This window comes from Parasteatoda tepidariorum, chromosome 8, assembly GCF_982258835.1.
Source record: "Parasteatoda tepidariorum strain Cologne lab strain chromosome 8, Ptep-v5.0, whole genome shotgun sequence".
Classification (NCBI taxonomy): Eukaryota; Metazoa; Arthropoda; class Arachnida; order Araneae; family Theridiidae; genus Parasteatoda; species Parasteatoda tepidariorum.
In genome coordinates this window covers 26,665,818-26,682,122 of record NC_141762.1, presented here as the reverse complement: position 1 = coordinate 26,682,122, position 16,305 = coordinate 26,665,818, and the positions used below count along the sequence as shown (strand labels likewise).

Sequence of the window (16,305 nt, the reverse complement as noted above, 5' to 3'; positions counted from 1 at the left end):
ATGCTGATGATAGCATTTAGAAACTAGAATATTTAGAAATGGTAACAACTTAATGATTTGGCCCAATAAACTTTTCAGACGAGAACAATAGCCGCCGTTACTGCAGAGGTTAGAATCAGTGCACAATTTCGAATTCCACTTCTATTTTTATCGAAATTATCTCCTCTTTTTCTGAAGTATTGAAAACAAAAATACCGGATGATTTGGTTGTTCTCATCCCACAAATTTCCGGTTTCGACAGTTGGTTCCCCTAGCTCCTGGAGCAAGTGGACACGCAAGAGAGGATATTCCAATCTTTCTTTTCCATCCTTCCTCTCCACCCCCATAGAACGTCTTCAAGAAGACAGGATACACGGTCAATTGCTAGAACGAAAACTTTACCTGCTTTCTCACGGAAAAGTTATATTTTATTATTCACCATTTAGAGGGTTGAGAATAAGTTTCTTGTGTGGAGTAGATGACCAATCGAACTGCAGGCCGGTGCTGTCTTCTGAGTTCTGTTTTATTCTTGGATTTATTCCTTCGAATATTGTTTTTGTTTGTGGATGGATGTCGTTTCTTGGATTGGTGTTCTGAAGTTAGTGTTTATTTGCAAGTGCGCGTTCTGTTAGGAATATTTAAAAACATGTTGGTGGACCTGTGTACTATGGATATAATGATCGCGCGGTTGTGCAATATTGTGAGGATTCTAGATATTACCACAGGTTTGGATTATTTTGTTTAGAAATAGAATGAATTACTTTTTTATATATTAAAATGTTGCGAAATGCTTGTGATATTACCTCAGGTTTGGATTATTTTATTTAAAAATAGAATAAATTACTTTTTTATTTATTAAAATGTTGCGAAATGCTTCAATTTCATATAAAACAATGTTTCGTTTATGATATTTTTGTGCGCGTGTTAATTTACATGTGTACGAATTTTTTTCATTAAATAATATTTGTTTGCTTTAGTTATTAAGACATAATTATTTATTATTAAGGTATAATAACTTTTGTATTGAGGTATAAATTATCTTTTCGTTTTAAACAATATTTGCTTGTCCCTAATATTGAATAAAAGTGAGTTTAAATTGGATTTACGTTAACATAATTAACAAAAAAAAAATAAATAATAATAATAATAAATAAATAAAATAAATAAATGTAAAAATATTTTTGGTTTAGCTTCATTTCATCGATAGGAAATATATTTAAAAGGGAAAGAAGAGAAAAATTACAAGCTTTAAAAAAAGCCTTCTTTGGATAGAATTTTTTTTAATCAAAATTTTGTTTTTGTGTAAATTATGATGAATGAAAACTCTTTTTTATTTTGTAAATGAATAGCGCTAGATCAAGAATGAATTCAAAGGCTCAATTTATTTATTTGTAATGTTTTTGTAATTTAAAAAAAAATTTTAAAAATATCCGGTGCTAATAATTTTTTTTCCTTTCTGTTTACATTTCGTTGAATGCCGAATTTTTTAATATTTCTTTTAAAAATTTATTGATTAATTCATTTAATATTTTTTCTATTTTAATTTGATTATGCTTTTTTATTAATATTTTCAACTAATTTATTTTTGTTTTCATTTTAGGTAAGATTGTGTTATTTTATACTGTTTACAAGTTTTTGTGGCTTGGTGAGTAATGAGAATTTTAAACCAACTCTTTGCAAACGAGTTTTAATATTACATTTAATGACTGAATTTTAAAACAAAATATTTTACTTAAGTTCCTTACAAATTTATCTACCAATTACTTTATAAAATTCACAAAATTAATTTAAAAAGACTTTATTTATTAATTATCAATTAATTATCTGTTAGGAAATAAGTTAATTTAAACTTTATTTTCTCCTCATTGTACCTCATTTTATTGTCACGGTGAAAGAAAGATCTATTAATAGACTATGTATAGCGAAATTTTTTTTCCTGGACTATTCGTTAAAAAAAAACTATGTTATGAGATAGTTTTAAATTTTGATAGAAAAAAGCCATTAATAAACTTATTATTGCTTTAGTAAAATGATTTTCAATTTAGTTTATATGAATTCATGAAATTACATTATTATTTTATTCATGCTTGCAAAAATGTTTAATAGTTTAAATTTTTTAATTGGATAATTATTTCTTCATTACTTTTAAAATATCTATTAAAAATAGCTTTTACCAATAAATTAGAATTTACCACTAAATGAGTTAATTGCTAATATCCTTTCTTTTTAATAAATAATTTAGAATTTTTTTCCCATAATTTCTTATTGTATTTTTATGTTATTTATATCATTTAGTAAGTCTATTCAATAATTACTTAAAAGAGAAGATGAATAAAGTAATAACTTTAAGATTTATTCAACCTTTCTAAGAAAATGTTTACCCGAAATTACATTAACTTAAGGACACTTAAATAAACTTTTATACCTCATCATAAATTAAATACCGCGCTTGTTTGGCGGCATTTGTTTTTATTTGCAAATATATTGTTAACTCTCTTCAGATTTATAAATCAGTGATAGGAATTAAAGCTATTAAGGAAGAAATTGTGGTAAATCGAATCGTTTGGCTAGAAATCACTTTACGATCTAATAAATTACGACCACTCATAACTAACTGAAGTTGGCGACAAAATGCGCGAGAGGGAAGAAAAAAAAAATACCTTTTGGCACCTTAGGCCCTGATCATTTTACTAAGTTGGTAGTGCCTCTTGACACCAAAGATCATAAAGTACCGGGTTTATACCCGTTATAAAAATATGTGCATTAAACGAAAATGAACGAAAGCATAATAAATTTATTTTAAGTACCATATAATGCAAAATGAGAGATCTTCACCCTTGGTAAACATGTAAAAGAGAGAAAGGTTGTTTATTAACCTAGGATTTTATGATGTTGTTGTAGGACAAGATTTTTATGCGATCTTCGTGATGAGCTCTAGGACACTGCTGTACTTACTAGAGTGGTACTGTTGCGTTCTTAGATGAGGTCTGATGATTAAAGTATTTTTTTTTTTTTTTTTTTACATGTTTTGGCTTTGATTACTTCTGGAAGTTAGATGATGCTTGGACTTTCGTTTTTAGTTTTAGACGAGTCTCGTTTACGAATCGTTGACTTTTGGCGATAATTATTTCGGCTTGGCTTATTTTGTGTATTTTTGAAACTTTTTTATTTAAATCGGAGTTCTCTGTAATTGCCACTGATTGATGCGTTGTTTTAAACAAATTAATCATCATAAAAAAATTTGTTTTAAAAGGATACTGATTTAAGATAGTTGTTCATTAATTGAATACTAGCTGATTATTTTATTATTATTTTTGCGTTAGATAAAAATGCTAAGATTGTTGTTAGATTTTTATTAAGGCTCTTTTTGAAAGTTCTGTTGTCAGATGAAATAATGCTTTTTAACAAATACGCTATTTTTATAACTGTTGAGTTTGTAACAAAAAACGTGTGTTTCTAAAAATAATTGTGAGCAGCTTGTAACAATGCACGTGAACTTGTTAGATTAATCGTGAGTTTGCGACAACACATGCGAGTTTATTGCAATAATTCTGGTCTGTTAGGTCAAGTTTGGTCTAACTTTAGCCTTTTACGCTAATTATTAACTATGAAAATAGCGTGAAATGTCAATATGAAGAAAAACTACAATTTCGTGAAAATTAAAAACGTTCGCGATCTAATATTTTATTATTTGAAAAATTACAGCTCAAGGGATAGAGCGCTCACCTCCCAATGTGGTGACCCTCGAGCCCAGCGATGGCTGTTCGATACAAATTCCGCTCCAAACTCGTACCGAACACAGTAAAATATCCTCAGTGGTAGACGTATCATGGGTTAAAGTCCTCTTGCCGTCAGGGTAACCGTGGGATGTTTTCGTGGTTTTCCTTTTCATATAACACAAATGTGGGTTAATTCCTAAGTCCTCCGCGAAAGCAAATTTCTTCCACTGCTTGATCCAATAAGTTCTCTTGTCTTCTATATTGGGTTCAAAATTACGAGGCTACAGAGTTGAACATTGGTAATCCTAAGCTTCGAATTGGGTCGGATATTCAATGCCGGTTATAACTAATGCTCATAACTCCCATAAAGATTTATAAAAATTAAGGATTAATTTTTGATTTTAGAGATTCTTATGTAGGTTAAAAATATTGCCATTTTATTATTTAAAAAAAAATTTTTTTTTTTATATATTTAAAGCATAGACTCTCGCAAAAACTCTTTCGCAAAGCAAAAAAAAAAAAAAAAAAAAAAAAAAAAAAAAAAAAAAAAACAGTTTAAATACCTTACACTCGAGGCAATGCAGTAACTTTAAACTATATACGCTTTCTTGCCATAAAAAATTATCCGGTCTTTAGAACAAACCAATAACTTTATTTAAAAATAAATTAAATTTTTAAAAAAAAATTGCCAATTTAGCGAGATTTTTCCTCTTAGATGAAAATCCTCGTAAATCATTATTACCACAGATAATGCGAAGTTTTCACAAAATTGTGACTTTTCTTCATATTGATTTTTGTGCCTTTTTTTATATAATTAGTATAACTCTGATTAAAATTATGGCCTAACAGTCATTAATACCTGTCACAAACTCACAATAGTTAAATTAACAATATATTATGCACTAAGAAGCGATTTTTTATGTGATGATTGAGCCTTGAAAAACGGCATATAAAAAATTTATTTGTGTATTTCACACAACTTACACGATGAAAGTGTGAAGAAAAAAAATGAGAATTTTCGGCTCCTTAAATTTTGTATTTGTATAAAAACAATAGTATTTTGGTGCTAAAAAGGTTTTTTCGTTATTTAAATTTTTACTTACAAAATAGGTTACCAAAAAACGCATTTAGAAATTCTAAGAACGTTCCATAAATATTTTTCAAAAGATATCTGCAAAATCGAATACAGCGTGGCAGAATAAAAATATAAAACCACATATTTCATTTTTATAGCGTCCTTATTTCGACTACACGAAGTTGTTTTTATTTTTTTTTATCCTTTCAACTTCTGGTGTGAAATCCAGTGAGATTTCTTCAAGCACAAAATAAAAGAAAGAAAGAATATGTGTAATACAGAGCTTTACCACGACTTTGGGCGATTGCTCTCGGCCAGACTTGCCTGATAACAGCCCCAATGTCCAATCTTTGGGTCCCAGAAAACGATTAGTGCCGGACAAAGAATATTTGGGAATAGTCCATCCGGGAGCTTAGACTGCAGACTTTACTTCTGAACTCCTAGGTCTAAAGATTGGAGATTCTACTACGAAAGCGTCAGTACGACTTTTCTTTTGGGCTTGTCTAGAACATAAATTCTTGCCGTGTTTGTACTAGCATGTCTTTATTTTTCTTTTCTTTTTGTACAAGTTCATTTTGTCCAGAAAACAGGCATTTTCTTCTGTTTACTTTTCTATCTTGCTTTTGTCTCGATGTGCTAAATGGACTGACTTGTTGGGTGTTGGGGTAAATTCGGGCAAAAGCTTCTGAATTGTTTTTCGCTTCTTTGCTTTCTTAATCTTCTTTATTTCTTTATTTTTTTTGAGAGTGTTAGATTTTGATTATTGTTGCTGACATGACGAAATCTTGGCAAGTTAATTATTTTTTTAAACAAGGTGCTTAGCTCTATTTGTTTTGCCCTGATTGTGTAACAGCTGATTGGGCATATTTTTGTTTCAATTGACTAACAGTTTGCAATTGAACCTTTAATATTTTAAATTAACGTAAGCTAACCGATATACCTCTATCTTTTCGGTTGTGTGTTATATCAGGATACGAACCCAGAATATATCTTATTAGTTATTTTATTTTATTCTATTACCGTCGCTGAGGCCCAATGCTTAATAGTCCTTGAAAACATTGGGATACTGGCTACGTCGGACAGTCGATCTACATTGAATTTGTGACTGCAATTTTGAGTCAGACCCAAAAGACAAGGTTACTCCTAAACATAGCAATGGGCAAGCTAGTTTTTGAGAATGACTCGCATTATATTAAAAGGAAAATCACAAAAACTTTTTATGTTTAACTCTACAGCAAGAGAAGTCTAACCTAGAGCAGTCTGGCTCTGGGGAATATTTTATAACAGCGCGAATAAGAGGTAGTTTACGAATCACTGCGATTCCAACCCAAGTCGCCTGCATGGAAAGAGATTGCTGTACTTTTTGAACCTCCCCATTGCTTTTGACATTTATTTTATATTTTCGGTTGTTAATTAGCACTGGGTTATTGAGCTATTGAAAATACAATAGTTGTTAATTAATACTGGGTCATTGAGCCATTGAAAACACAACAGTTGTCCATTAACAATAGGTTGTTCAGCTATTGAAAACACAACAGTTGTTAATTAACAATGGGTTATTGAGCTATTGAAAACACAACAGTTGAAAATAATCAATTGAAAATTATTATAATAAATGAAAACACAGCAATATCCACGCTTTGTAAGTTGAATTCAGCTATCATTTTAAACATAGACACATTACAGAAAGTTTTTTTAACGACCTAGTGCTGACTTGATTAGATTATGACAACCATAATAAAACATTATTGATATCATTAAAATAACCACCTACTGAATTTCTCTGTAATAATTAAGCAATCAGGATACCCTGTCTTAGGCCTAAATTGCATCTGCCACTGAGAATTACTGAATTACACATTCGTCACTTCCTCTTCAACATGAATTGCGGTCTAATTAAGACCTCAGCTGCTATATGCAAATATATTAAAGATGGTGCTCCTATTTTCAACAAAATTAGTTGTTCCTACCATATTCGGCTGCTTTTTCCATTGGCTTCATGCTGTTTCTGGCAGGAAATTGAGTTCCATGGGGTTGGCATGTGGGTCTGTTTGGTAGAAGGGTTGAAACCCCGTTGTATTAACACGCGAAGGGTGGTTCCTGGGGGCAATTAGCTTTGCTCCCTTGGACCGAACTTCCCCAGCATCCAAATTTTCTGGTGATGCTCCATTGCGTTTGCTCTCGACTTTTCTGCTGTCTTGTCGCTTTCAGTTTCTTTCCGGGCGAATGCTTGTTGTAAACACTTTCAACTTTCTTGATGTTATTTTCAACGACTCTGGTTTCGAATTTCTCGCAAATCACTTTTTTTTCTTCTTCTCCTGATATAAATCTTGCATTTTTCAGTCTTCTTGTTCAATGACTTCTTGAAGTTTGTTTGCATCAGGAAATCATGCATTATTAGTTTTTTTTTTAAATTTTTATTTTTTATATTTCATTTCTTTACTTTATTTATCTGTTTAAATGAGGCATGTTATGCGACAAAGCCTTTTGCCGTTTTCATTGCATATTTAAATTGTTTTCTTTTTTTGTTTTGTTTTTGAAAGTTAAGAAGCAGTTCTGGCATTATTTTATTTGTTTCTAAGTATACTTCAATTTCCCGCGTTATATATCTGATAATATCAAATGAAGAACGCGAGAAAATAATTAATATTTTTATGTTAACCCCTCTAGCAATAATTTAAATTTTAATTTTTCATTTAGTAATTCATTTGTTAGTCGAAATTTTTTTTTTTAATAGATATGTATAAAAAAGTAATTCTCTTAAATATGTAAACATTATTCTCCAGTTGCGCATACAAATAGCTCTAATAAATGCGTATAAAAGTAATTCATTATTTTACTATTTTACTACATATTTTTAAAAGCAAGGAATGAAATACGTAATTATTAAGAATGTTTTTAATACTATTTAATTTGTATATGTATATATCCATTTTTACATCAAACGTTCCCTTAGTATCGTTTCGAGATAGTTACTTTTTAAGTTTTCTGAATTTATTTCTGATAATAGCAGCATATATAAGCACTCTTTATTGCCTACATGGAAACAGTGGTTATCTTTTTTCTAACAAAAAACATCTCTCTCAGGCAATTTGAAAGTGTGGCTCATCATTATATTGTCCCACCCCATATTTTTCTTTTAGAACCTTAAATACTGTTATTACGCATATTCTTAACACTTATAGTATTAAAAAATATTTATATACAAGTATAAAACAAAGGAAATGAAGAAGTAAGGGTAAATTAAATTAGAAAAAAGTAAATATTATTTTCTCTACTTTCATTTCTATATTTACGAAACAAACGTTTGTTATTTGTTTGTATCTAAACATGCTTTCTCAATTTAGAAAACATAATTATAGCTTTAGTAAGATTAAAATTTCACTTTTGTTTTGATCATAAAAAAAGAATCCAAACTTGCATTAGATTAATTAAAATTACTTACTGATCCATGCATCATTTTGCGTTTTCTGTATTCTAATAAGTTTTCTAAAATGAAAATTAACCTTAAATTTTCCTTCGCCAATGGCGAAAAAATTACGTGATATTGGTAGCTAGCATGAAAGAACTCAATTTAAGCTAATTAGACATAATTAGCACGTCTCTGAAAAAATTCTTTCATTTAAATTTTTCGCCTTCATCTTTTTAGCTTCTCCTTTAAGCGGCAAAATTTAATTTTTCTTCCAATTATATTAATTTAATTCTTAATAGTATATGCATTTTGTTAAAATATTCCCAAAAGATTGTATTAGAAAGGAACCAAAATTTATTCTTATTTTTAACGGTATTTTATTTAAGAACTACTTATATGTTTTTGTAATTAAATTTTGATCTTAGTGTTAAAATTTTGATGAGGTTTAATTTTGATGTAAACTTTAAATAAAGAAAAAACTTAAATATTTTTCCGTATGTCTTTACATGTTAGGGATATATTTTTTTTTATTAAAGTGTTATTCCTTCCTCAATGGCACGACAGCCCCGGGTGGGCCCTGGCCTTCTCAATCAACTTCCTCCAGGCCTGTCTCTGCCTGGCAGTTGTCTTCCAGTTTGAGACTTTTAAGACTGAAAAGTCTCTTTCCACGCAGTCGGCCCATCTCAGCTTTGGTCGACCTCTGGGCCTTGATCCGATGGGCTGAGCCGAAAAGATTATGTTTGTCGGACGCTCTCTGTTCATCCGAATGATGTGACCAGCCCATTTAATTCTTTGAATTTTTACGTACTTGACAACTTCAGGCTCTCTAAGGGCCCGATAGAGTTGTGAGTTTGAACGTCTGTACCAAGTACCATCAACTTGTTTGCCCCCAAAAATGGATCTTAGGATCCGACGTTCGAAGATTCCCAAGGAATTCTCATCTTTCTGTGTTGTTGTCCAAGTTTCTGAGGCATATGTTAGGATAGGTCTGATCAAGCATTTATAAATTAACAGTTTAGTATCTCTTTTTAGTAGGTTTGAGTTTAAATATTTTTTTAATCCATAGAAACATTTACTTGCACTATTGATTCTTCTTTGTATTTCGGGTGCGATATTGCCATTAACGTTGACTTCAGAACCAAGATAAACAAAACTGTTTACTTTTTCAAACTTGTATTCACCAATTTGCAAGTGAGTTGTAGAATCAGTTATTTTGGTGCATTGCATGTACTTGGTTTTCTCCTGGTTAATAGTGAGATGCATTTTTTCTGCCTCTTTTTCCATGGATAGAAAGGCTTGCTTTAAGTCAGATTGTGTTCGAGCTATGATGTCAACGTCATCGGCAAAAGCGAAAATTTGGACAGACTTATGAAAGATATGTCCTCTGGTATTGATTCCTGAATCTCTGATAATTTTTTCTAATGCCAAATTGAAGAGTAGGCATGCCAAAGCATCGCCTTGCCTTACACCATTTTTTACCTCCATTGGTTCCGAGAAGTCATTTTGGATTTTAACTTTCTGCATGGTCTTACACTGTGTAAGTGTGGTGAGTCGTACAAGCTTGTCCGGGATATTGAATTCTCGCATAGCTTCAATGAGTCGCTTCCGGTTTACACTGTCGTAAGCAGTTTTGAAATCCACAAATAGGTGGTGGGTACCAATTCCAAATTCCCTGGTCTTTTCCAGAATCTGTCTTATGCAAAATATTTGGTCAGTGTGTAAAGTGTTATTAGTGTTAGTGTGTAAAGTGTTATTAGTGTTGTAATTAAGTTTGTAGTGTATCTACCACTACAAAAATGTAATTCTAATTCACTAGTATAAAAGACATGTTAACTTTATTCTATGAAGGGAGTTGATTCGTTCATCGAATTCTATCACAGCTATAATTCTGGTGGGGGAGTACTGTAGTGTATCTACCACTACAAAAATGTAATTCTAATTCACTAGTATAAAAGACATGTTAACTTTATTCTATGAAGGGGTACCCTTTCATAGATGACGGTTGACATGGTCGATAACTACTCTCCCCACATTGGTGACCCGGACGTGATGTGAACAGGCCTACCTTGACCAAAACTCATACTTCGATAAGAACACGACTACCTTGACAGTAACGCCCACTTCGATCTGAATACGCCTACCTCGATGGATGGTCCACATTGAACAGTTGACTTGCTGCTTGTGATTGCGACATTATCCACCTCCTCGTTATGTTGCTACTCTGTCTCGATCACACAAGTCTGCTTGCATACACTCGACTGCTAATGGCAACACAGGAGCGACCACGATCGTGAACTTAGTACAGCTCTCACGATCAGCAAACAGTACGGTGATCTTAATACAGCTCTCCCGACTTCTCACAAAACAGCAATGAATCAACTAGTGGTATTCGTTCATCGAATTCTATCACAGCTATAATTCTGGTGGGGGAGTACTGTAGTGTATCTACCACTACAAAAATGTAATTCTAATTCACTAGTATAAAAGACATGTTAACTTTATTCTATGAAGGGGTACCCTTTCATAGATGACGGTTGACATGGTCGATAACTACTCTCCCCACAAGTTAATTAAAAAATAACTATTCGTGAACTAAGAAATAGTAAATATTTAAGAAATTAAAACGATTTTTTTTTTATTTCAACCAAATCTGCGTTTAAATGATTGTATTTTTCTTTTCGTGTACATATAAAAAAAAAGAAGAAAAAAAGAGAACTTCTGTTTTTCTTCCTCTTTCTCTCTCTCTTTTAATTTTATTTATATACGTGGTTCTCATTTTAAGAACAATTTCATTTAATGAAATTATATGTTTCTGTTTACTAAGTTCGTAAAGTTTTAAACTTTTTAAATGAACTAGAGTAGTAATTTTTTTTTTTATTTTTTTTTTATGCGGATTAGGAAAACTGAGAAATTTTTAGAAAAAAAAAATTCTTTTAATTATAGTTTTTGAGTTCTTATTTACTTTTTTTGATCACATTTGACTTTGTTATGGCACGCTATGTTTTCTATTGACAAAATAAAAAAAAAAAAAAAAAAAAAAAGAAAGAAAAGAACGAAACTCTTTTTTAAGTAAATATTTACAATGATGAAAAATACTTTTTATTTCTTTTTTTTTTTTTTCCTTTCAAACTTTCATACAATATTTTAAACTATCCAAATTCCTTTAAAACAACTTTTTACGTTAAAAAAAAAAATCACAAATAGATATGATATTTTATTTTTAAGTAGCTAAATTCAAGAATAGTGTAATCTGTTAATTAGAATAAGTAATAGTATAATAATTTAAAATGTCAATTTTTAATTTATGTTATTTATCAGGATTAACGTAATCAAAAAGTTATAGTGGAATGTGGAAAGATTAAATAAATAAATTAATTAACAACTTTAAGGACTATTATTTTTTCACATAAAATATTCAATGGATCCACTTTGTTGATCAATAATAGTTTTATTTAAAAATTTTGCTGATCACAAATAGCTACGTTCCTCATTTACATACAAATCAAAAGAATACTGCTTCCTTTGTGGAGTTAATAAATATTTGCCTGTCATTTGCAAAAGATAATAGCGCTGCTGCCATATTAATGATATTGTGAATATCGTCTGCTTTTAAAATGGAATTCGAATAGATGTGGGAGTTGTTTATGGAACAAAAGAACTTGGTAGTTATTGGTAAACGGCCTGTGTCATTATTCAACGACAAATAAAATACTTGTGACGAAATTTAAAAAGGCAGGCTATCTAAAAGAGCAAAATATATCTTCTTGAGATATGTCTGACTGGATACATTTTGTTATAAATAAATAGCTAGAGCAATTCTATCTACAAATACGTCATGCAGAAAAAGTTAAAAAGCTTGAAGTTGTCGACAAATTTTACGCCCTTAACAATGGAATTTATGGACCATATATTGATGTTTTAAATATCGTCTGTCGGTACTCCTTGAATTATATTTCGCCATTTCACGCTTAAATAGTTCATAGTTTTAAGAAAATGTATCATTGTTTCTTCTTTCCATTTGGTTAATGTTTTACTGTTTAAATCTTTAAAGGGGCATTATAAAATAATTTTCTAACTCAAAGGCTTTCATTGCATTACGGTTTTAAAAATACTTATTAATGGATTTTGTTATAAACTTAAGTAAAACACTTCAATTTGCGATTAGAATAACTTAGCTTATAAATATTTTCTTTTTCGTAGTTCTAAAGGAAAATGCATTCTTTACTTGTTACCTTTTCAATAAAAATTGGTACTCTTTCGAAAATATTGTTTACGTATTCGAATTTGCTCAAGTTTATTCTTTTAAATTTGTTCTTTCGGTTTTTTATAAGAACTTTTTTTAAAAGTCTATTTTAAGATATTTAAAGAGGAGAGGATACAGCAAATAAGCCCTCAAAACTTCTGTTTTGGGGTCTCTCAAATATTGCATAAACATATTTTTGATTAGCTTACTTTAGCTGACTATACTATTGTGTAACCTGCCGCATGATGGTGACAATGTGCTTAGAATGGCATTCCGACCCCTTTTATTTCCCAGACTGGTGCCTATCGATTTGAAGCTGAGTGGACTTTGAGCCTCCACTGGGAATCGAACCCCAAACCTATGCAATGACAGTTACATACTTTAACCGCTGAGCCATTACGGCTCTTTACTGACTTGAGATTTATTTTTAAACGTACCCCTCACCCAAATTTGATTACTTTTGCAATTTACAAATTATTTCGTGGGAAGAATATTGAAGTTCTTGTTACTAAATATGTCACCTCTAATTTAAGCCTTATCGTAATTTCCATGCTCAAAAAGGTACTTATGTACTTTTTTAATCAGGCTCTTGGATGAAACTCAACTGATGTCTTATTCTACTTTTAAAACATTACTTATTTTCTAATATGAAATGACTAAATTTATCCGTGTTTACAAATTTACTTAATAACTTAAAGTACAAAAAAGCACATGGTATTACAAAGGTAATGTGCGCTGAGTAGTACACAGCAAAATGCAGTAAATCACTGCTATTACGTCTGCTAACTTTTAGTAACTTTCCTAAAATTATCTACCTTCACATAGGCTTTTAAACACTTGCCACATCTATTAACTTGAAAACTAATACTTGGCTTTATATTGGCGCAGAAAATTTCAATTCTCACACTAAGGGATATTAATTTATTATACTGCCTCGAACTGGGTGTTAGGTCACGCATTAAATATGACCTGTCAGATCATTGGAAGCTCATTTTTTGGTTGGACGGCGATATTTTTGGCTCTAGACCCCCGCCAATCGATATCCCTAAGGCCAGTTCATTAATTTCCCTGCTGGAGATAGAATCGCCAAGTGATTATTACTAATATTTGATAGTAGACCCCATCTTGACGCCGGGGAATGCACTTGCATGGCAGCTAATAGCCCAGACATTTGTTATCCTTATCTATTAAGAGTTATTGTCCGAATTTTCCCTGTTATACTTGGAATAGTTGACGCTACACATTTGTATGCATTATCATTAAATAAATATGCATCATAAAATGTTACGTTTCGCTAATATATTTAAAATTTTACTTCCCGGATAAAATATAATGTTTGATTTAAAATAATAAAATTTTATACGATGTTATATTAGCTTTTCCTTATCTGTTTTTTAATATATTTATTTTTAGTATCTTAGTGTTATATTTGGAATACTAGTTCGCTACGCATTTGTAGGAATTATCATTAAATAAAGAAGTATCATAAAATAATACGTTTTGCTAATATGTTTAAAATTTTACTTTGTATATCTCGGATCGAAGATTACGTTTGATTTTTAGTAATAAACATTAATAGGCTTTGTTAGCTTTTTCTTGTGTGTTTTAATTTAATTTTTTTTTCTGCTTTCTTTCTAGTATCTCAGTGTGTAGCGATATACTTGGAATAGTAGATTTGTTCGCATAATCATTAAATAAATATATACAATAAAATGTTATATTTAACTAATATTATTGATTTTAAAATTTCGTCTAGTATATTTTTAAGATATTTTTGACTTAAATCAATTAGATTTTTTTAAAGAAAATAATTGATCTATATCATTTGATTTTTTATTAAATAAGTCATTAATGAAAGTTTTAAAAGAATAAATAATGAAAGGGTACATAATTATATTTCAAAATAGACTAATAAATAAATAAAATTAGAGACTAAAAAGGTTAAGAGTATGTTAGATAACTGTTAAATTATAACTTTTCATTAGCTGCATGTAAAATAATTTGCTGATAATAAACATATTTCAACTATACCTATTTACTTTTATGTTTATATGAATACTTGAAATGCTTTTAAAACCTATTAAGTACGTAGTTAGTGTTTATCAATATTAAAAAAAAACTTGTTCTGCACAGTGAAATTTACAAAAAAAATTTTTTTCTTTAACATATTCTGATATAAACTAATTTACTCTTATTTGGATATCTAAATGACTAATTGTTTCCCTGTATTTTAAACTTTGGGATTTTTAGTTTGCTCAGAAATAACCATGATTTTATTTATTCAGTGATAAGTTTCGAATAAATAAATATTTTTTGAAACATTTTAGTTCAAATAGCTAAAATATCAATTATTTTAGCTATGTTGTTGTTTTTAAATATATTAAGTACTGTTAATACATATTGACAGTTGATTTAGCTCGTAAAAAAAAATCTGATTTCAATCAAATAAATTTCATTTATTTATTTTTTCAAATTTTCTACTTTGCCTTCATTTTTTTTTAATAATTTTTTTTGCCAATGTATGTCTATATACATAGGTTAATAAACAATATCCTTTTGAGAAACTTGCGAAATGATTTCCTGTAATTTTTTTTCTTCATTTCTTTATAATATTTCACTTTAAAAGAAAACTCAATCAATTTCAACTTAAGATAGCTTATACTAAATTTGTTTTTTTAATTAGACGATTTGTATTAAATAGGTTTTATGAATCATGCTATGTGAAGAAATAAAGCGTGAAAATAAATCTTAATATAACACCAATAAACAAGATTTTTAATTAAAAAGTTAATAAATACTTTTTATTCTCGCAATTAATAATTGTAGCTTTATTTATCCTTTATACACTTCATAATGTCACTAGCCATTTTTTAATATATATGGCTAATTGTAAATTGCAATTTGAAACTTATTTCCTAAGATTGTGTCATAATAACAATGAAAAGAATGGTAAATGATTATAATATGATAATGAATTTTGATGAAAAGAATATTTAAAAAAAGATGCTTTTGACCTATAAGCATGTTAAACTAAAATTACTTAAGTTATATTTTGATTATTCTTTCCATTATTACTTTATTTATTTTTGTGTTATAATTCATAATAATGAATCAATTAGTATGTATTAATTAAATTTAAATACGAATTTCTAATCTAGAGTTATAAGCAAACAAAATATGAATTGTATTCTAATAAGTCAACGCTTTTTTTTTCAAAAAAAATAGGAGGATGCAATTGGTCTTTAATTTCCAATTAAAATATTTATTTTTTTATGTAGGAGTGTCTTTTTCGCAAGTATTACCAATGGAAACATGAATTTTTAAATAACGTATGTGTCTTTGTTAGAAAAAAATAAAGCAAATAAATAATTTTAAGTAGAACCATGAATGGAATTTTTTTGAGCTTTAAGTAACGAGCATTGTATGATCGTTTATTTGCTTTTATTTCCATTTTTTGTTTGTCAATTATTGTTAAAAAGTAATTAATAAAGAAAAATTGCTCTGATGTAAGGGACTATTGGGATTAATTAAAATGTAAAAAAACTGCTTGTTAAAGATTAATTAAACATACGAATTACAAAAAGTTATTTTGTGATTTGTATTTAAAGTAAACTTATTTTTGCATTTACAAATTCCCACATGTATATTTAATTGATATCAATTGTTAAAATAAATAAATCAAATACATCTTAATTTCAAAAATACATAAATGATGAAATGATATACTACAGTTAAATATGCGAAAAATGTTCGAAAACAAATTATATTTTACTTTATTGTTTTTTATGTTATTAATTTGTTTTTAAAACAAGAAGAAAAAAAGTTGTTTAAAACCGAATAAATTTTGATTTGAACTTTTATCTTATATTTTTCTGAA

General features: G+C 29.3%; 1 protein-coding gene across 4 annotated transcripts in view; it reads left to right on the top strand.

The window, feature by feature from the left end:
- The window catches only part of LOC107451685 (neural cell adhesion molecule 1), a 130,252-nt gene that overhangs the window by 32,683 nt on the left and 81,264 nt on the right, over positions 1–16,305 (top strand). The window contains exon 1 of one of the 4 annotated variants that reach the window (XM_087150047.1): positions 339–704. The exons of 2 other annotated variants lie outside the window; for them this stretch is intronic. In XM_087150047.1, the coding sequence (XP_087006173.1) occupies positions 458–704 (247 nt within the window). In that variant the 5' untranslated portion in view covers positions 339–457. Of the gene's footprint in view, positions 1–338; positions 705–16,305 lie in introns of those variants that run through there. One more of the 4 variants, XM_087150046.1, reaches the window with a different exon arrangement.